Source organism: Crotalus tigris, unplaced genomic scaffold (genome assembly GCF_016545835.1).
Source record: "Crotalus tigris isolate CLP2741 ecotype Arizona unplaced genomic scaffold, ASM1654583v1 scf7180000024455.1231707, whole genome shotgun sequence".
In the NCBI taxonomy this organism is placed as follows: Eukaryota; Metazoa; Chordata; class Lepidosauria; order Squamata; family Viperidae; genus Crotalus; species Crotalus tigris.
In genome coordinates, this window is record NW_024100624.1 from 165,830 (window position 1) to 188,931 (window position 23,102).

The following is a 23,102-nucleotide window of genomic DNA, read 5'->3' on the forward strand; positions in this document are numbered from 1 at the left end:
CCGGTTGTGAATCCTGCCCTTGGTTTTCCAGGGTTCTGTAAATGGAACCGTTTAACTAACCAGGGGGCTTGCACATTAATGGCACGTACCCAGGTGGCTTCCGATAAGGGATAACCCTTCCACCAAATTAAGTAGTACAGTTCACTCTGTGTAATACGTGAATCAAGTATTTCTTGTACTTCGTATTCATCATTGACAACAGGACCAGGTTGGGGTTTTCTACGATACATAGGCACTGGTTTTAGTAAACTACTATGAAATACAGGATGTATTTTTCCTAGTAACCGGGGGAGTTGTAGTTTTACCGTAACCGGGTTGATCACTTTGACGATCTTGAAGGGTCCAACATATTTGGGCCCTAGTTTTTTGCATGGCACCTTCACTCGTATATACTTTGTTGACAAATAAACCAGTTGTCCCACAGTAAATGGCTTGACTGGCTGTCATTTTTTATCCGCTTGTTCTTTCATTTTTTCACTGGCCTTTATTAATGCTTTCTTTACCGTAGTCCATACCCCGCTGATTTTTTGTGTCCACTCTTTCGGCAGGCACGGCTGTGGCTCGAATTGTTGACACTCAGGTATGGGAACGAAATCCCTTCCAGGCACTACTCGAAATGGTGCATACCCGGTACTACTGTGTACGGCATTATTGTAGGCAACTTCTGCAAATACGAGTAGGTCAGCCCATTCGTTCTGTTGATACAACACATAGCTCCTTAAATACCATTCAACTGCTGCGTTGGCCCGTTCTGCTGCTCCATTAGTAGCCAGGTGATACGCCGTACTAAGTCCTTGTGATGACCCGAGTAAGGCCATGAAACCCCCTCCAAAATCGAGCTGTAAACTGAACTTCTCGACCAGATATTATTCGCCGAGGGGCTCCATGTATGCGGTATATGTGGGCAAGGAACATATGGGCTAACTTCCGAGCGGTTGGTAATTTTTTGCACGGGATGAAATGGGCTTGCTTCGAAAATAAATCAATTATTGTCCATATCACCGTATACCCTTTGCTTTCCGGGAGTTCTACAATGAAATCCATAGCTATATCCTGCCATGGATATTCCGAATCAGCTACTAACTGTAAACACCCTAGAGGTTTTCCTGGATAGGTTTTACATGTGGCACATGTAGCACAGCCTTTCACATATTTTTCCACATCGTTCCTTAATGTGTGCCACCATAATTGGCATCTAGTCAGATGCAGGGTTTTCAGAAATCCAAAATGTCCCGCCTGTTTCACATCATGACATCTTTTAAGGACCTTATCTCGCATTATCTGTGGTATATACAACTTCGTTCCGTACCATACTAAACCATTCCTTTGTGTCTAAGGCATCCGCTAGAAAATTCCGACCCCCCCGGCGCACTTCTGAAAAAAAATGTAATTTTTGTGCCTTTTTGAATTTTTTCAGTGGAATTTTTTATTTAGTTAAGTATTCCTTTTAATGATATTAGCATGTTTCACTAACAATTTAAGTTATATATTTAGATACGTTTTTGGATGGTAAGCAAAGTAATTTCAAAGTGAGGACAGTGTTTTCTGCACCAATTATTTTGTTACTACTCTGAGGAAGTTGGGGAAAAATCCCATATTTACAATAGTGCAAATACTCCAAAATACAAGCACTTACTTTCATTTTTTAGACAGAAGAAACAAATTTTATGATTAGGAAAATTTTTCAGAATTAGCAGCCATTCCTTCTTCTTAGTGCCTGCAAAACAGACCACTAGGGATACACTAGCGTTCCTTTATATTTCTTAGAAAGTTGTGTAAAGCTATTTGAATCTAGATATCTATATTTCAAAATATCCCCTAATGAGCATAAAGCTTCAGACAACTGTTTCAATTGTTTGAGCTTTAAACAGTTCTGTTCTGAATTTGAAACACTTCCAAAGTGATTGAAAAAGTTCATTTTAATGGAAAACAACTGCTTGAGACTTGACAAGATATTACAAATTCATTTTACCTAACACTAGTAATTAGCATTATATTATTTGAACAACATTCACAGGGTTTTTGTTTTGTTTTTGTTTTTTGCATTATTCAAGAAGATGGATTTTGTTGTGAATAATTATTTACTGTCTAAAATTCAGCATAGGTAAAACAATATCAGAAATGCTCGTGCAAGCACAGTCCCTTTGCTTGCAGTCCCAAAAGGAGGATTTAATAATTCAGAGTGAGTTGCTATATTCATGCTAATGTTGCTTTCCATAGACCTGCTTTATAGAGATATTCATTGAATGTCTTCCTAATGCATGAGTCAAGTTGAGAGTCAGAAAAATTTCTCAAGACTGAGATATCTCATTCATGTGTTATTTTAGGATAAAAAGCTTGTTAAATAATATGAAAATAGAAGAAAGAAATGCCCAGATTAAATCACAGTAGGTATAAGGAGAGAAACACACTCCCATATACCTTCTTAAAGAGGTAGCTTATTCCTAACCAAGTGGTTATAGGCACACTGCGTGTCATTCAAAAAAAAATAATAATCCTGAATGGCACTTAAGAAAACCTACTCATTGACAACATTTTCCTTGGTCAATTGCAAAAAGCCATACTGCTTGGATCTGCATATATACTACACCAATACATTATGATATCCTTGGTTCTTGAGAAGAATTCAAGTGTATGAAATCCAATACCAGCTAAAGAACGGGTGGCTGTGATTCACATTATTGGCTATATAATAATAGATTAAACATTTATGCCCTTTCTATCATAACAGAATAACGGAGTTGGAAAGGACCTTGGAAGTTTTCTAGTCCTCTGTTCAAGCAGAAAACCTTATAACATTTCAGACAAATGTTTGTCCAATGTCTTAAAGATCTTCAGTACTGGAGCACCTACAACTTCTGGAAGCAACTGATTAATTGTTCTAACTGTCAGGAAATTCTAGGTTGGCTCCAATTTTATAGTTGATTAGTTTCTACCCATTGTTTCTTGTCCTGCCTTCAGGTGCTGCATATGTAAAGAGACCGTTCTGAATTTGAAATAGCTACAGAATAAAAGCTAAGAAATATGTGCATTAGCTCCCTGCAATCTTAATATAAAGTTGATGTCTGTTTCCCGTACATATATTGATGAATATGTCATAGGTATGTGTTAAAAATGAATGTCACCTTTCAACATCTTCCTGCTTTTAGTACCCATAAACTTTCTTTGGCTGAAATTGGCTGATAATCACAGACCCAGCATGGGTTAAAAACAAGATATTTTTAAAAATATTAGTAAATAATATCTCCGGTTAAACAGTTACTTATTTTCATGGTTCTAGTATGTTTCTTAGTTTGCTTTAAAAAAAAAAGGATCCTTGAGGAGGTATATGCTTCAAGATTAAATGTTTTCCCCTCCCTATTTTTGCTAAGCTCTCTTTTCCCTTAAAATTAATGGAGCAGGAAACTTTCTGTTGGCATTTCCCTGGAAACTAAGCTGCTGTGGTTCAACTTATGAAAGGCAAGAATTATTCACAAACTTGGGAATTTTTGTTTCTTTTTTTTTAAATCATATTTGGCCTTCTTTCAAATTATAAACAGCTGAACCGATTTAAAGAAAATTTTATTTTAAAAAAATATTCACATCTGTGCTAACCAATTTATATGCCAAATTTCAACCAGTGTGATTTGAAACAAGTAATATATTAAACACCCATCCTAGGAACTAAAATGGAAAATACTGAGAGACTCTTAACTGTAGTTGTCCCTTCATGCTGTGTTATTATAATGTATTCGTTATAAGGATTCACATAATTAAAGATTGACTTAGCAGAAGTATAGTTTCAATTATTGATCCTTTGGGATTATTTTTCCAAGTCTGTACAGGAAATTTGCACGGATAACTCCAATTAAAGCAAGTGGCATTGAAGGAAATCCAATTCCTATCATTTGTACTCTGTGGGTCCTTGCTTCCATGATGTTAAGAACTGTTGTTGGAGATTCTATTATGGCTGGAATAAAATATGATTTTGTGTGAAACTTAACACAGCAGGACCCAGTTGAACAGATTTGCAGTTTGTTGATAATGGCTAGGAGTGACTTTGAACGGTGTTTCGCAAACTCATAAGGAGCCCTTTGTCACATTGCCACATGCTATGTGCCCGCAAAATTAATACCTACATTGTATGTGTATTTCCAAAAGGAGAAATTGTATTTTCTGAAATTTGTGTTTGAAAGTTGAAATAACATTCAAGGAGGGCTGGAAAGCAAATGTGTTAGGTAAAACTCTTGGCTTGAATTAATACTCTTATCAGTGAACACAATGGAAAAGGCAAAAAGAATACACATTTAGAAGAGTTGTCTCAACTCACGATGTTAATGCATTGAGAATCAGCTTTTTATCATGCATATCTCCAAAGCTTCAATTCCATCAAGATATTTGCTGCTAAGTTCCATAACTTTCTTCTCTTGCTGTTTTTAAGATACTGTGTAGAAAAGGGAGCAACAAACTCAGCATATTCCTATGTATGGTTTAAGCTAAAATGTCAAAACCAGGCAACAGCAGTGGCACCATGTAGCACATTCATGTCAAACAACCCTAAAATCTGTAGCTGGCCCATAATGTGTTCCATGCTTTCTTGTGCTGATTTATAGCTTCAGCTTCAGATATGAAAATCATAAGTGTTGTGAAAATGTATAATTGGATGACTTTTGCACCTGATCAGTCTGGAAAGCCAAAGTCCCAACTCTTTACTTCTTTAATACAGGTTTTTGTTTATTATGTTTCCAAATCTAAACTGGATTGAACTCCCATAACATACTTCACTTTGGCAATTTTTCAAATAACTGTGTTATCTAATATAGGACATGAACTTAGGGTTACCTTGAACAAAAGAGAGTAACATTAAAGAAATTGTACATAGATATGTAAACTATGGTTAATAGCACATTTCACATCCTCATATAAGGAAAGGAAAGGAAACCAGTGTGGATTTTGCTCCTCTAGTTGTTGCCAACTATAAGGCCATTGAGCCAGCGCGTCATGTGGCCAGCATGATGTCATGGAGTGTTGTTTCCTCCCCATGATTTATCTACTTACATTTGCATAGTTTTGAACTGCTAGGTGGGCAGGAGCTAGGTGAAGACAGTTGTTACCCTGTTGTGCGACATTCGGGAACCCGAGTTGTCAGCTTCCCAGCTGACAAACCCAGCATCTTAATCACTGAGTCATTGCACTGCCCACATCCTTGTAAAGGAATCAACAATTTCAGCAAGAATAGAGTTTGGGGTTTCTTTTTTCTTTTCTTTTTTACATTAAAGAGTTTTTGGAATCTACTTACAAAGCTGTTGGCTTTGGTTAATTGAATGCTGACAGCTGATGCAAACAATCGAGCAGTAAAGAATATTTGGAGCTAAGACTACTTAAAGCATATCTGAACAACCTCCATTTAAGGAAGACCACATTATAGGTTAAATATATTTGCACTTGTCACCACATCACGTGAGTTCTTGTAACTTGTAACCATTCAAAATATTCTTCAGCTTGACCAGTTTTTATGGTGTGTATCATACAAAATAACCATTTGACATACAGCAAACCAGCTCAAAAACAGTTAATATTTCTAAACAATATGTTTCCTGATTTATCTTGCTTTCCAACAAGTAATTTCAAAAATTAATAAATAGCATCCACTTATCCTTTATTAATATTACATCCATTCTGTATTCATAACTGGGTTAACATAATGAGTTCCACAACAATCCATCTTCTGTGTAGCAAGAAGAAATGTATGGGCAGATTCTCTCCCCCCCCACCCGCTTTGGAGATTATTTCCATTCTTTTAGCAGACAAAAAATTCATAATAATTTCCATGTCTGACTATTTTTACATAATCTTTCAAATAATCATGTAAGATTACTTACAGTTACAGGAGAACGTTTGTATTACGATGATTTGGATATAGGTTATAGCAGATGTCAGTTTTACCAAAAAGCTGAATTTAACATTTCAAGTATATATTTCCAAAGCATAAATCTGATATTGATTCATTCATCCCAGCTATGTTAGATCTTAGCTCCATTATTTATTGTACAAAATAAATGCACCTTCTCTGGCTATTATTCTTTCTCTTTTTGAAAATGCATAAATACATATATCCAAAACAATAAATGTTCATGCTTCCTTTGTTTATAATCAAGACTAAAGTTCAACTAAAGGCTGCAATGAGATATTAATTCAGGATAATTGGGGAAATGCATGAGAAGAAAGAGATGAGTTTTCAGAAAATTAAGCGGCTGGTCACAATTACATAATTAATGCCCTATTCCTTTGGTATATAAAGTACGTGTGCACAACATATAATAGAAAATTGTAAATTGTCAACTCCTGATTAGTACTTGTTTGTTAAAAACAATTATCTGGTCTCTAAAAAAAAATGCCAAATAACCATCAAACTTGTCAAGCCTGGAAAAACTCACACTTAGTATACACCCTGTTTATCGTGCCTCTGCTTGTCTATACCATTTCTAAGAACATTTGGAACAAGACTGAGATGTTTTTCAAGCAGATTCAAAAGATGGCCATGCAAAAGAGTTTCCATTAGATTCCATTGCATGCATAACTGTAATCTCATTTAACTAAAAGTTTACTGATCTCCAAAGAAAGTATTTTGGCAATCAGTTGAGGTTTTTTGTGTGGATAAACTAGCCTACAGAGTTTTTTAAAAGGGCGTTAGATACTTGTTAGGCAAACTCACTGACCGGCATTAGGCTATTAGGTTAGCGTGCATTCTATATTATTTTGGTTCAGGGAGTGCATTTTATGTATTTAAACAAACAAGCAAACTGACCACGTTAAACATGAATCTGAAGCTATTTAAGACTGTTCTATGTAGATCAATTCCAGTTGCCCTTGAGATTTAAGTGAAAGAGTGAGATATACCGTAATTATAGTTCTGATTAAGTGGTATTGAGCTTAGAGGCAGAGACGGAAGAACTGATTATTCCTTTGGCATTCTTGATTTTACTAGTTCGACTTAAAGAAATCCAAGTTGCCACATTAGTGAAACTATGTTTGTGATTTAAAAGGGCAATTATTAGTCTGACTTCAGTTCTTACTGATAATGTTTCCTCAATCTTCCTAAAATATTGAGCATATGTTAGAATTTTATAGCTGTGTAGGTTACCAGCCCTCAATTCTCTGTGTTTCCTATGTTTTTGCCGTATAGTGGATTAATGGGGAAGCTAAACATTAGAAGCGAGCAGCCATCAGCAAATGCAAGATCCTAATTAGTTTAGCTGACGAGGGCCTCTGATAGCGCTTACATCTGGATGGAAAAATTACCCTATAGGGAACTGGCTGATCACCAGGTCTTTTTAGTGATACATTGCGAAACACCCGATGAATCAAATGCCCTTTCTATGCCAAGAAAGTGTTCCATGCTCCAAGCCAAAATTATGTCTGCAAAAAGCTTTCCATTTGAAAAGTATCAGAGTACAATTATAACCATTGTACTTTCTTGGCACCACCATTCCTTCCCTACAGTATGGAGTAAAATTAAACGAATTGCTTAAATTTGAGGAAGCCTTGAAATTTTGATTTACAAGGTTAGTAATTTTTTAATTTAGAACAAAAATCAGTTTAAGCTTTTTTACTGAAATGGTTCGCCCTTCCACAGTTGTGCAAAACTCTTAATAAATGTTTATATTTTTAAAAAAAAACTTGAAAAGTCTTGCTTTGCTTAAAAGAGGGAGAAATAGCCACATCATAATTATTAACAGTTATGTCTGTAAAGTCAGCCTGTTATGCTTTATTTTTCTGTGTTCTTCTTATTTGAAACTCTCTTCACCGAATGAACTACAGTATATCTTCATACAATGGAAGAAATTTAACCCATCTTTCTTAGTTGCAGGATTAAGAAAGCTGTGGAATTCAATCACACCCTCATTTGTGTTCACTTTGCATTCCTAAAAGTATGCTTTACACCATCTGCTGATGAGACAACATCATGTAGTTTTATGACCAAAGTAGAGCTTTATATACACCTTCATAGTACTGAATTTGAGCTATGCTTTCAGTGGGTTTTAGGAAATAAAAAGCAGCATATGTGACTTTTATAATTACGTTAGCCTGTAATTTAACACTTTGCATCTTGTTAAAGAGATAGAAAGACTTTCTAAGAACCAAAATAAGGCTACATGTAAAGTGAAATTAATTGGAAAGCTTTTTATTTATGTTTTAGGGGTGTTGTTAATGATCACACCATTAAAATAACTAAAAATCTGGGGAAAAAATACCTAAGAGGAACTCCCAAAAGAATCTTAAAATTCAGGGCACTAAATCTGTTCATTAAAAGGTACAAATTCAGTAATTTACCAAGTTAAAACTTTAGAGGAAAATAAAAGTATTTGTGTTTTGCATAGTTGATCCATTACTGAAGGATAAATTGTCATGAAAATTAGCATTAGGTGCAGTGCAGTGTGATTTTTATACTATCAAGCTAAATAGAAAACTGTTGTGTACATTTGTCATATTTACAGATCATATGATTAACCTTTGACATTTTTCTTTTTTTTTTTCCTGTCCCCAATTTTAGAGACGTAGAGGCTCGGGTGTTTTTTGTGCCAATTGCCTGACCACAAAGACCTCACTCTGGCGAAAGAACGCAAATGGAGGATATGTCTGCAATGCGTGTGGTCTCTACCAGAAGCTTCATTCGGTAGGAAGAACTTGCTTGTTTTATATTGGGAAGGTTTTCAGCAACTCAGCTGAAGTTGGGCAGCTGTGGTTAATTTCCTAACTGCACATTTTCTTCAGTGTGGTCATTCCAGAATCAGATGTGATTCATTATGGAAGATGCTGATATGCCATAGACAGGAGAATCAGTGTTGGAGATGCCCAACAAGGAATTTATTTACTTGGAGACAAAACAAAGAATAAAAATGCACAGAATTATGTCGAAAAAGAACATTTCAAGATTCCTTTCTTCTCATGACAGAGAAGCTAGTAGTGCAGCTTGAGCTTATGACAAGTTCAGTTCCTAATATCTTCAGATTGATTTGGAAACCTAGAAACAGACAACCAATCATATAGAAAGTACTAAGCTTAGAAGGAAGAACATTCTAACTCTAATGCAAGACAGCTTCTTAAACCTCTAATTGAAAGGAACTATATAAGAAAACATAAATATGCATGTTCTGAAGACTACTTAATTTCTCCCTCTATTCCCAGAATACCCTCAAGTCTTGCTGAGCTCCTTACCGTAGTGGGGTGGAGAGGGTAGAGTGAAAGACTCCAGGAATGTATGCCAAGGTTGTATACCTCCAGGATACTCCCAGAAAGGTCACCCAAGCTATGATGACCATCCCAGTTCATTATGGATAAAATTTATATGGTTGCTAAGAGTGACATTGACTTGACAGTAGTTAATTAATCAATCAATCTCCCAGGTGATCTGAAAGAGAGAAAGAAATAGCACTATATTGACCAGTCTTTACCCTTGGTTTCCTAAGCAATTTATGCATCCTGAGGGTTAACTATATAAATAGTTAAATAGATGAAGATAAATTGTATATAATGTGTTAATTCTAAAATGGATATGTATATCATTTGGTGGATGTCCCTACCTATTTTCTGATTAAACATCTAAATAGTACCAAGACTTGGCAAGATTTCCTTTCCTGTTAGCCTTACATTTATTTTCATGAAACCACTCTGTAAATTTAGACAATCCATGATTTCAGCCTATTTTTGTTTGGTTACTGCTGATGGCATCATTATGCCATCATTATCATCATTATGTTAATGGATCTGAGCCCTGGCTTAAAATCAGAAAAGCAGGAAAACCTTCAGGAAGTTTTCTGTTTCTGATTTAAATTGATCTGATTCTGCTATAAAGGATATGGTTGAATTCATAGGAATCTTCAGCTATTAGCTGGCTTAAACTAGTGTTTCTCAACCTTAGCAACTGAGGAAAACTGGCTTAAAGTAATCTAGCGATCAACATTCACTTTTTTACTAGTTTTCACACTTTGTGAAGGTTCCATTCATTTATTTTTAAAAGGTCTTGGCTTATTTCAGTTGTGATACTGTGTTGTACATTAGCTAAAATGGAAAGTTATATCTAATTAACCTCAAATGGATTGGACTGCAACATGTAAAGAGGAAAAAAGAGCCAAATAAAGAGCACACAGCTCATTTATATTTTGATTTACTATGTTTGTTTGTTTGTTTGTTTGAATTGGGCCAGAAGGTTGTATCCATTAAACAAAATTTATATGGCTGCCAAACTCATACACAGTGACTTCAGGTAGCTTAAAAAATAAAGAAATAAAAAGCATAAAACCCATACAATCCCACCTCCCCTGTATCCCTGTATTGGCAACTACCAACCACTTGAATGACTCTGAATCAGTTTAGGGTTCCCCAGGCCTGCAGATAGAACCACAATTTAGGGTCTTCTGGAAAAGATGGGGACCAATCTTATCTCCAGAGAATAATATTCCATAACTAGGTGGTAGCCAGATCCTGAAGTGGTTCTGCCAGATGTATTTTCCTAATAGATGGAACCTGTAATATGTAAATGCAGTTAACTTAATGCAATAACATTTTGCTTGTCAACTGAAGATTTCTTTTTTAAAAAAAAATTGAGGAGTGGTGGTAAAAAATATAGAATTGCTAATAACTACTAGAATAATTTTCTTTGGCATGGGCCTCTGTTGGAGGAGGCAAGAGAAATAAATGACAACATTATCATCCAAACACTGTGATTTACATACTTATGACAGATGTCATGACTCATAAGTCATTTGTGTGATGACATCATCACTCATATGTCATTATTTTGGCATCATTGCAATTTGCTATGGATGGCAGCTAGGGATTTTTAAAAGCTGGCTTAAAGGGAATCAATTATTAATGCCAATGCTAATAGGTAGTAAGTTGTAGCTACATTTATTTTTGTTAGTACAGAGCTAAGATAAAAACATTTCAAATACTAGTCTTGAAACAAGCTACTAAGTTCCTAGTTGATGCAAGCTAATGTTTAATGAATTTAATTTTACCCAAAACAAAGGGCAAAGGTGTTGCTAAACATTAAGTTTGCTACATAGTAAGCAACAGAAAGAAAGTCGATGTAATTGAATGTAAATTCTAGAGGTTTCTTCATTTAAAAAGTATCAAGAATGTATATCCAATAGATCAGGGGTGTCAAACTCACATCACGTGACGTGTCGCAACATATCACCACTTTTTTTCCATTGCCGGCAACAGGGAGGGCACAGTTTCGGCATCCGGCCCATAGGCCCGCAGTTTGACACCCCTGCAATAGATGAATTTATACCCCAGTAAATAGGGACAGGACTCTTGGAGACAGTGGAGGACAGGGGGGGTTAGCAGGCTGTGGTTCATGGGGTTGCAACATGGCTTAGCAATTGAACAACAACAGGAAATAGGGACAGAGCTTATTTTCAGGGGAAAAAACAATCGAAATTAAAGGTTCAACTGCTACTCTCTGTTTTTCTATTTTATTCGGTTTTGTCTAATGCAATGGGATGTCCCATCCTTTCTGAGCATCCATCAGGATTCTCCCCCCTCCCCCCAAAAATCTCTTCTGCGATGTGCGTAGGCAGGTTTTGGACCTGATTATGGAGTCATGACTGGGGTGCCAGGGAAAAATGAGAACAGCAAATCCCTGCTGTAGAAACAGAAACAAACTTTGGCAACGTTGGAAGAATCCTTTATTCATATTCATGGATTTCAGACTTGAATGTTAATATGAATGTTACCATGTTGCCATCTCTTTTTGTCTAGAGAGAATCAAACAAACAATACTTTCCATAAGGAGCATATGTTTACCTCTTCTCTGGGGCTTTCAAGGCATTGCCCCATGTGTTGGCTTCTGTAGCAATTGACGCTGGTCAATTTCTGGGGAGGAGGTCGCTGAGGGGCCGGATGGGAATGTCACAATGTCACTGGAGAGTCAAGGGTAGGATTTTCAGCTCTCTTTCTGTAGGCTGAGTACTTTATTCCATAATGCCTACATTAAATCTGTCCAAAATTTTATTTTTATTTATTTATTTTTAGTTCCCAGCCAAATTTACTGAACCAGAGATTGGGGAAGAGGAAAGAAGAGAATTGCCTGAATTTTCAGGGTTATTTTTCTTTGGAGGTTTTTCACAACTCTTGATATGAGGTGCAACACTCCACCCTGCCATTTCCCTCCCATTTATTGTGATGATAATCAACCATCCTTCTCGTGAATGTGTTGTGGACAGATTATCCATACCCCAGGGAAAAAATGGAGGTGACCCCTTCCAAGGAGCGTTGCTGTTGATGGATCTGTCTGTGTTCAACTCACGTGCTTGAAGTTTAAGACTATTGGCCTTGCCATGTTTTCCTCATCATGGTCTCAGTGTATTACTTATACAGAGAGCACCAGATCAGCATTTAACTAAGATAGTTAGTTTCATCAGGAAGAAGGTCTCTGTTACACATGTACTTGAGCACAGTTCTCTCAGTCTCTTTTCTGAGTTCACAGAAACAATACAGGTAGTCTTTGACTTCTGCCCACAAATGAGCCCAAAATTTCTGTTGCTAAGCGAGACATTTTATTAAGTGAGGTTTGTCCCATTTTACGACCTTTCTTGCCACAGTTGTTAAATGAATCACTGCAGTTGTTAATAACATGTTTGTTAGATGAATCTGGCTTCCCCATTGACTTTGCTTGTCAGAAGGTCGCAAAAGGTGGTCACATGACCCCAGGACATTCCAACCATGGATGACTTGGTCCTTTGTCTCAATTTGCAAAAACCTCATTTGCAGAGAACCAGAACATTCCAGTTCTCCTTCTATCCTTCCCTCTCTTCATTAGGAGTAGGACTTCCAGTCTTTTTGGACAACCATTTGTCTGAAATAGCATAGGGCTTCCTGCTTGAGCAAGGGGTTGGACTAGAAGACCTCCAAAGTCTCTTCCAACTTTGGTATTCTGTTATTCTTTCTATTACAACAGCAACAAAATAATAGCTTTGTTTACTAAGCTTCAGATACATCTTTTGCAGCCCTGGGTCTTGAGAGTTCGCCTATGATTTTCTTTAAATGCAGAAAACCAGGCAGAATTTTTCCTTTAGTCAGATAATCTCTGGAGTTGTTGTACTAATCGTGACATCTTTCTTCCTCTAATGTGAAAATTTGCTACTCCCCCTGTGTGTGATGCGGAGACTATGATAAGCAAAAACATGAGAACAGGACACTTATTATGACAGTGCATCTTTGAATGCGATTGCCTATACATTTACACAAAACACCTTCTTTCTCTTCTATATGTCCCCGTGCATATTGTGTTATGCCAATGTATTTCTGCAGATGGGTAGCAAGGTCTGCTTTATATCTATAAGAATTGTATCCTAGACTGATAAGAGATTCAAGAGTATGTTATGTAAATAGCCAGCTGTGAAGTCTCACTGACATCTGTTAGAAGGCCATTAGAAAAAACAACCAGAAAGTTCCTGCTGTAATGTACAAAGGGGTATACCGTGTTTTCCCAAAAGTAAGACCCAGTCTTATTTTGGGGGAGGCTCTGAAGTAAGCACTAGGTTTTACCTTCGGGGAGGGCTTACTTTTTGCCAGTACCGGTACCAGTAGGCTGCAAACGTGTGGGGGTGGTGCCTTATCACGTTCAAGGTTGTTATATGAAGATAATGACATTCACTTTGATGCCTTACCACTTTCAAGGTTATTATATGAAGATAATGACATTCACTTTGATGCCAACTAAAGGGATTCAAAATGCAACATGTGACATGTTTTAATTATTCAAAATTAGGGAGTCAGCTTCCCGTGCCTCACTGCCCTTGCATCTTCCTCCCAAATAAAACCTTTCCTAAAACAGTTCCCCTGAATGGCTTGGTTGGCCTGAACTGAACTCTTAAGTATATCAAGGGATTTGCATGAACAGTTTTTCAAAGCTTTGCTTAGCATTGCTCTTTTTATTGATGATGATGTTATTGTGTTTTATATGCAGACTCCCAGGCCTTTAAACATCATTAAGCAGAACAACGGTGAGCAGATCATTAGGCGACGGACAAGAAAACGCCTTAACCCAGAGGCACTTCAGGCTGAGCAGCTAAACAAACAACAGAGAGGGAACAGCGAGGAACAGGTCAACGGCAGCCCATTAGACAGGAGGTCAGAAGATCATTTAACAGAAGGTCATCAGAGAGAAATCCAGCTTCCCAGCCTAAGTAAATATGAAGCCCAGGGTTCATTGACTAAAAGCCATTCCGCTCCTCAGTCAATACTGGTCGGCCAATCTCTGGATATTCATAAAAGGATGCAACCTTTGCACATTCAGATAAAAAGTCCTCAGGAAAGTTCTGGAGACCCAGGCAATAGTTCCTCCATATCAGAAGGAAAAGGAAGCTCAGAGAGAGGCAGTCCAATAGAGAAATACATGAGACCTGCTAAACACCTAAACTATTCACCACCTGGAAGTCCGATTGAGAAGTACCAGTACCCACTTTTTGGACTTCCGTTTGTACACAATGAGTTTCAAAGTGAAGCTGATTGGCTGAGATTCTGGAGTAAATATAAGCTTTCCGTTCCTGGGAATCCACACTACTTGAGTCATGTGCCTGGCCTACCAAATCCTTGCCAAAACTATGTGCCTTATCCCACCTTTAATCTGCCTCCTCATTTTTCAGCTGTTGGATCTGACAATGACATTCCTCTAGATTTGGCGATAAAACATTCCAGACCTGGGGCGACTGCAAATGGTGCCTCTAAGGAGAAAGCTAAGACAGCATCAAATGTAAAAAATGAAGGTTCCTTGAATGTACCGGTAGTTAAAACCGAGAAAGTTGACCGAAGTACTCAAGATGATCTATCAACCAAGTGTGTGCACTGTGGCATTGTCTTTCTGGATGAAGTGATGTATGCCTTGCATATGAGTTGCCATGGTGACAGTGGACCTTTTCAATGCAGCATATGCCAATATTTTTGCACGGACAAGTATGACTTCACTACTCACATCCAGAGGGGCCTACATAAGAACAATGCACAAGTGGAAACGAATGGCAAACCGAAAGAGTAAAATTAAATAAAATAAATAAAATAAAAACCTTAGCACTTAGCACAATTAAACAGAAATAGGTTTCCTTGATGGGAATTCAATAGCTTGTAATGTCTTAAGCACTTCATATAGCAAGCATGCCTTATCCAATATACAATCTTTTATTCTTCCCTCCTTTTGCTTCATACAAGCAAACTAAAAGTTCTTAAGAAAGACAATTATTAAAAAAAAAGGATGGCAGCTGGAATGGGGGAGGGGTAAGGAATCAATCACTCGGGACCCATCCTGCAAAATATATATATATAAATAAGACAGAAAGAAAGAAAGAAATCTATACAAAAGACACTATATCAGGGAAGGTCTCTTTGCAAAACTTAATCAGACAAATAATGCTTTTGTTCCTGTACAAGAAACATAGCTGGCTAGAATGCAAAGATGTATAATGCTGAAGCAGGTGTACAGTACACATATGCACATTGTATAGTGAAATGGACTTGTTAAATAAACTGATGCCCAGAAATCTAGTAGTATTTTTTTTTCTCCATTTGGGTTCACTTTGGCCTTATTAGAACATCCTCCTGCAACAGCATTTCTACAATCTGGAGGCAGTAGGGCTTCTTTTTTTGGTTTGGTCTGGTTTTATTTTGTTTTGTTTTTTCAGTTGTCTCTTGTCTAAGCCAGTGGGTAGCTGTTGTTGGATCCCTACCACAGAGCTCTTCAATCTTTTTGAGGTCTAGAGCAGCAGGAGCACTCCTTACGCAATAGGTTGCAGACCAGGAACATTCATGCTCAGCCACATCTGTTCCTTCCCTTTCATTCTGAAATCAAGTAAATAACAAATTCTCAGGAAAGATGGAAGTAAAATTACGGGAGTCTCAGAATATGACCTTTTATGCCAAGAAGATCTTCATTCCAGGCTGCTTCTTAAATTTTTAAAGGTGGTGAGAAAGCCCTTTATAAGAGAGATTCACTGAAATTCAGCTCACAAGTCAATCTGGGGATGCAAACTACGTCTCAGGAGATTGTGGATGTAAGATGCTATGGCCAAAATGTAGGAAAAGTACTCTGTTTTCTGACTTCTCTCCTATTTGAAAGCTACTTTATGGACTTGATATTCATAGTATTAATGTTTGACTAACTGTTCTCTCAATTTTGCTTCAGGTAGTGTGTGGGACTGACTTTTCCCGGAAGTCCTTAGATTGTTTATATGCAGTGGTCAATTGCTTCACGAGACTTAACTCCAGCTTTTGGTAGTGTTTGCCTTCATGGCCAATCTTATTTTTAATATTTTGAGAGAAAGATAATAATGACGATAATAATAATAAACCTTTTGTAAAATTATTCCATGAAGGGAAAGCTCCTCGGCATAACTGCTCAGGGAAATAGGGCTAAATAACTAAATATTCAGTCATTGGTTCAAGGTGCTGTTAGACAAACCTTCACAGATGTTGCAAGAATCTATAAAGGGTGGACTTCAATTCAGTTTCACTATCTTGGCCCAGGCAGTCCTCTTGTTGTTGTTGTTGTTGTTGTTGTTCTTATTTTCTTAAAGGGATATACAAGAGATATTACAAGCTACTGGATGTACTGTCAGATTAACTTATTTCATTTAAGAAGTTGGGAGAACAAATAGGAAAAAAACTTATTTTTCTAGTAAATATTAATGTATTACATTTCAAATAATGGTGCCTGACATATTGAATAATTATTTTCTACAGTGTACGTATGCAACAAAGATATTCCATCATGCATAAGATTCAGCGCTGGCTCAGCCTCGCTCTGTTTACATTTGCAAATGTAGCAAACAAGGTAATGAAGCAACTTTCTATTGCAGTAGGTATCTTTGATTTGTGCGCGTGTGTGTGTGCATTAAAATTGTAAACGGTAACATGAAATGAATGGACTTTGTTGATAATAATGATATTTGGGGGAGAAGAAGAAGAAGAAGAAGACGAAGAAGGAAATGAAAATATTTTTATGCCTACTTAGGAGGAAGAAAAAGAGTAGCACTATTCATTCCAAGTACTTTTTGTATTCTTAAGCTCTTAACTCACATTGTTATGCTTAAAATGATAAACATATATCCTCTTTTTATTGCTTTGTCTATGTTTCAGCTGAAACATTTTGGAGATTATGTCAAGAGGTGCCATCTGACTCCATGGCACACAAGTTTCTAATTGCATTCTGTACTAGCATTGCACTCCATTTTTACCATATTACACCATCGCTTCATGTTTTCTTGTTTTGTTGCGCTGGGGCTTTATTTTTATTTTATTTTTTTTGCATTGCACAGTCTTAGTCTCTTGCGGTTGTGGAATATAATTGGTTCCTAAATGTCACTGCGAATGAAGATTAAAATGTATGATATTCCATTCTCCTTTCCCACCCCTCTCTTTATTTTTTGAATTTTTTCTAGGGGTTTCGAGGGTAGATCTCCAAGACAGGATATTATGTCGAAGATCCTTCTTCTGAGCCCCCCCCGCTCCATGCTATTATTCTCAATTAAAACTACCCTTTAAATGATTTAGATTCATCATTTCCTAATCTAGAAAATGAGCATTTAAATTTATATGGCAAGATAAAATGAAGAGAAAACACCACAGTTTAGAGTTACAAGACTAGAATCTTAAGAAGAATCAAACCAGCACTTATTTGCTAGAGGCTCAATTTGTAGAAAGTAAATGGGGCCTTGTTTAACTCTTGTCTCAGTTTAACTTCCCATTAAGTCCCTGAATAAAATGGCTAAGGGTATAGTTTTAAATGTACATACTAAGAAATAAAAGCTTCATTGAACACAGTGACATAAATTCCTGCATAGGATTGTATCATGTGTAGTCATTATAAAGGCTAAATTACTGGGATCCATTTGGTTCCTTCTGAAATTCAACCACCTTTTGGAAAACAAAAATAGGGCATTCACAACATATCACTACCAAATGGTACTATCCATAGTTTGCAAAATATGGATGGTAATTTGACCTGCCACGAATTGCAAACCCCGTGATGCCAGCAATTACCCATGACTATGCCTCTAAAATTTATATTGAAAGAAAGCAGCAGGAAACCTCAATCTGCCTGAATGACATTCATATAGCTGGTCACCAAAGATCTGGCTGACCTTGGCAGTTTTTTAGAGCCTATATAGGGAACTTGTGATGAAAGTAATTTCTCCACTTAATTAAAGTGAGTCTATTATTTGATACCAAGGCTACAGGATCTTTTCTTGTACCCTTTTTTCAATTATAATTGCATATTGCTCTGAACCAAGCCAATATGTGCTAACAAGCCAATATGTATAACAATTTTTCAAGCCCTAAGTTTGTTATACATTTTTAGTATCTATCTGGGATTATTAGACCACTAAAAGGCCACAAGACAGTGGGTTGCATTTCAAGGATGTTGCTTATATACACAGTCAAGAAAGAATAGCACTCCACATTCTTTCTGAAAACCATCTGTTTAGGACCTTGAAGTATATATCATTTTTCTTCTCCAATCCGTATGACAGTGGCACGGTTTGAAATACACCTTTTTTCTTTCAATTTGTTCTTGTTTCATTAACAATAGAAATTATATTGGATTGTGAGCCAAAAATGAAAATACCCCAAATTAATCTGAATCACAATTTCACTATTTTTTTTAAAAAAGGCAACTATTTAAACCTAAATATATATTTAAATCCATAATAGGAAATAAAATGAGCTTTATAAGGCAATTTTTGTAAAAAAAAAAAAAAGGCTATAAAATATGCATTCCATTCTAGGAAAATCGACAGTACATAACTACAGTCTAATCAGGACATTTCATTAAAAAGTGGAGGGTATTGCTGATGGTGGCCCACTGCAGTATGCCTCCTTCAGGTTTTTCATTGTATATTCAACTGTCATTTAAAATGTTCCCAAATTTATCTTCGTGAACATACAAGGAATACATGATGTTAGTGTTCTAACTGTTCAAAAAACAGTGCATCCCACATTGTATCGGTCCTAGTGAAATATTGCAAAGACACTGACAGAATTGAAATTCCATTTCAGTTTAATTTAAAAATAAATACTTAACATAATTAAGTAGCATACTGGGCTATCTATATGTTATCTACACTTATATTTTGGCCATCCTAGAATGATTTTGACTGTCCTAAAATGATCTCTTCCAGCTATGGATTTAATTTGCCTCCCATGGAATCACTTCTGAAAGTGAAGCTATTTTAAAGTGAAAAGTCTTGGGGAGCTGAATAGAATCTAAGATCTTTTATACTGCTTATCTTAACAGCGGGCCACTAATGCTGGATGCAGAGCAGGGCAGTTTGAAATGCTGCTACCATCTAAAAAGATTCAGATGCTTTTGCACAAAAATATATTTGTTATTGTGAGATGGAACAATATGTTGGTTGTAATGCATAACCTTTGTATGTTTTTTTAAAACATTAAAATATTAAATAGCCTGATCCAACCTGCCTAAACTGATAGATTTTTGGGTGGAATGGGGACTTAGGTATTCTACACATTATTCCTACACACCAACACTTTATTTTTTTTTTACCTACATCCCTTCCAATATATTATGTAGGGTTAAAATGCATTTTTTTAGAAACGCTTTAGAGGAAAACAGTGCTACATACTTGTTATTTCTTTATTTTAGCTAACCTGTCCTCATGCTTTATGCAAGTAAATTTTTCCTTCTGTTTCTTCTCATTACATCCTCCTTGTTGTATTAAAACTGTTTTAGGAAGTCCCTGAATCTTCCAGAGCAAAGTAGGGCAAGAAGCAATGGGTGGAAGCTCATCAAAGAGAGAACCAACCTGGAACTAAGGAGAAATTGTCTGACAGAAAGATTAATCAGTGGAACAGATGGCCTCCCAGAGGTATGGGTGCTCCATCACTGGAGGTTTTCAAGAAAAAAATGGACAACCATTTGTCCAGAATAGTATAAGGTCTCCTGCCTTAGGCAGTGGCTTGGACTAGAAGATTTCCGAGGGTCCCTTCCATTCCTCTGATTCTATAATTGGTATCATAGCAGAGTTTCATTTCTGTCTCTTTGACCTTCATTGTGCCTGAATAGGGTCTCATTCTGGAAAAAGTAGTTCAATAATGGATGACAATGACAGACGCATCCTATTCATTGAAAATGATAGGGAGAACATTCTTTTATTTTGCTTTAGAAGATCTATAAGCCATCCAAAAGAATAGTTTGGATTGTCACTCCTGTATCTTTTATGAAACCGAGTTATCATATCAAGTTATGATAATGATCTGCAGTTTTATGTTTAGTTTTCTGTTGCCATTAATCATGGTCTATAGTTGAGAGACCAGAAGTGACCATCCACATTGGACAAATTATAGACTATAGAATATCTTGAAATATCTTGTAGGTTCAGCACTACATTTTGCATATTTCATCTTGGTAATTATGATTCCAACTAGCTGGTTCAATTGACCAAATATTGCATGTTTAACATCTGAATAAAAATGCAAAATAAAGGCTTAAAGTGGAAATATTTTCCCCAATAGCTACCCAATTAATGGAAATTCCTTTTTCCTTCGCAGCAACCCATTTTCTTGTCTAAACAGTTGAATGATAACAGCTGTCACTTTATCAGCCAAAAATTAAAATAAATATTTGGACTAATAAGATGTTTGATGAGCTCTAAGTATGCGGTGAAAGATATTCCAAGGACTTTATAGGTATTGGATGGAAACAACTGAGCTCAGTATCATTTGTATTCATATACACACCCACACAAACACAAATACACATAAACAGAAGACAGACAAAGAGATAATGCGGTCTAAGTGCAGGACCAACTAACAATAAATAAATCTCATTCCCATGCCCGTTTTCCAAGAGGTGGTTTTATCAGGATTTCTTACACCTGGTTATACCCAGTTTTAATTATTGAGAAGCCAAAGATTTTGAATATTTGTTCATTTCCTATCAATATGGCATATCTTATCCAGTTTGAAAAAGATTTATTCTTTCAATTTTTCCATGAAGTGAGGAGACAAAGTCAATCTTCTTCAGTGCATTTCTAAATGCAGTTTTCATTCTGATTTATAGGATATAGATTCTCCCAGACACCTTTCATGAACCTGGTGTCCTCTAGATGTATTTAGAACTAAAGCTCTCAAAAACCTCATTCAAGGTTGGAAAAGGCTTCTTTTGCTTACAAAGGACCTTTTCTTCCCCTAGAAGATATGAGGCTAAAAACACCATAGGAAATCCATAATTTTCTTCTAAAAGGAGTATATGCAAGATAATTTAATAACCACTTTCAAGGAGACAACTATGGTGATAAATAGAGAGAGGGAAAGCCTATCTGGATGAGATTAATTACCTAAAAATCAGAAGCAGTGAGACCGTGATGCAAACTAAACCTCTCTATGCTTACATGCAAAATTGTCAAGAAAACATTGTGTTCTCAGCTACCGCAACCCATTGTTACAGCCTGGCGCTCTCATCTTTCCACAAATGCCAGACATTACAAAGATACTTCAAACAGAAAACCCAAGTTACAAACTTCTCCATAGCACTAGTTGAAATGATACACAAAGATACACCATTTGACTGTACGAACCTCATTAAATTGAATGGAAACTTAGCTAGGATGAACTAGCAGAACTTCCAATAGATTGTGCCCATGGCATAAATACTTCATAAATACTCCCTCCCATTCTCCTTATTCTACTCTTAAAGGTACCTAAAATCCTCTGCCCTTACTAGATTCACGGGATGAATGCTTCTCTCCTTTTCTAAGCATATTCTGATTTCCTGGATTAAGCCCATCTCAGAATATTGCTGACTTTAATGTAATAGCAATATTCAACTATGGATGTTTCAACTATTTCCGAGAATATTTTTTTAATGTAGGTCTGAATCTAGAATGCTCATCACTGCTCTATTCTATACAATAGAACAATATTTTGCTTTTGTTTGTGTTTCTGTTACTGCTTCCCTATCTCCCTCCTCTCCTCTTCCCTCTCCCCCTCCCACCCCAGTTTTCATATTGCATGTTCATTTCTATTCACAATCGTGTTCCTGGTGTATTTCTTATGCAAACAATTCTTCAAGCAGCAAAAGATGTCTGTTACATCTAAACTTGAATAATAAAGTTTTACCACCAGTTATATAAAAAAAGTGTGGCATCTTATTTTTAATAATGAATGACAGCACTGAAATTGTAATACAGCAATATATGTCTTTTAATAGTGGGAGGGAAGAAAGAATGTTCACATAGCAACAGAATTTAGAGATTGTTGTTCTCCAGACAAATGGGCATGTTCTTTGTTTTCATTTTTCTCATTTTACATCAAACATGAAGATATGCAGGACCATTTAATGCCTGTCTCTTAAAAGGTCTTATCTTGGAGGGACCCATTGCCATGGTAGCAGCTACTCACAGAATAGAAATTTTGCATAATACCCCTATCAATAATATTGTAAAATATGGGTTAGGTGATGAGTCATAGATAGACTCCTAATTTGCTCTATGGCCATAGTCAGAGAATAATTGGAAATGCTGCCACATCAATTTAGGAGATTATCTGAAGTTGGATGCAACAGGACTCTGTCCTGAGCCCTCTATTATTCAACATTTGTATTAATGAAAAGAGGTTGAAGAGATGATTATCAGATCTGCAGATGACAGAGCTGCCAGCTGGTGTTGCAGAGGTTCCATAAAATGTATCCATCAATAGTAAGCTGTCTGCATTCTCCTAAAATTCCTTGGAGAGCAGCTTCCCTCTTCCCATTGGTTTTCAGCAAGTGGGCACATAGGAGTGAACAAATTGTGGCCTGCCCACAATGTGGCCTGCCCATTCCAGGCAGAAATGAGGCAATGCACCTCTGTTCTGGACCAAGGATAGAAAATTTTCAAGAACGGGAGTTCCTAGCACCCACAACCCATCCCTCCCATCCAGACACTTGGACAAGGTCTTGACCAGTCAGGAACACCAAAAAGTATGAACAGCACAATGCAGACTGAGTGGTAAACATTTTGCAGTTGTGTATTCACTATTACTTCACAGATAAAAAATATTCTTAAGGTTTTATTCGCATTATCCACTTCCTTATTGCTATCTTCTGCTAATGGCATGAAATG

General features: G+C 36.6%; 1 protein-coding gene across 1 annotated transcript in view; it reads left to right on the top strand.

Moving 5' to 3' along the window:
- The window catches only part of LOC120303074 (zinc finger transcription factor Trps1-like), a gene marked incomplete at its 5' end in the record, with an annotated part of 180,216 nt that extends 158,078 nt beyond the window's left edge, over nt 1-22,138 (top strand). Inside the window, 2 exons of the mRNA XM_039332221.1 lie at nt 8,534-8,656; nt 13,958-22,138. Of these exons, the coding sequence (XP_039188155.1) occupies nt 8,534-8,656; nt 13,958-15,025 (1,191 nt within the window). The remainder of the gene's footprint in view (nt 1-8,533; nt 8,657-13,957) is intronic.
- Between the last annotated feature and the right edge of the window lie 964 nt (nt 22,139-23,102).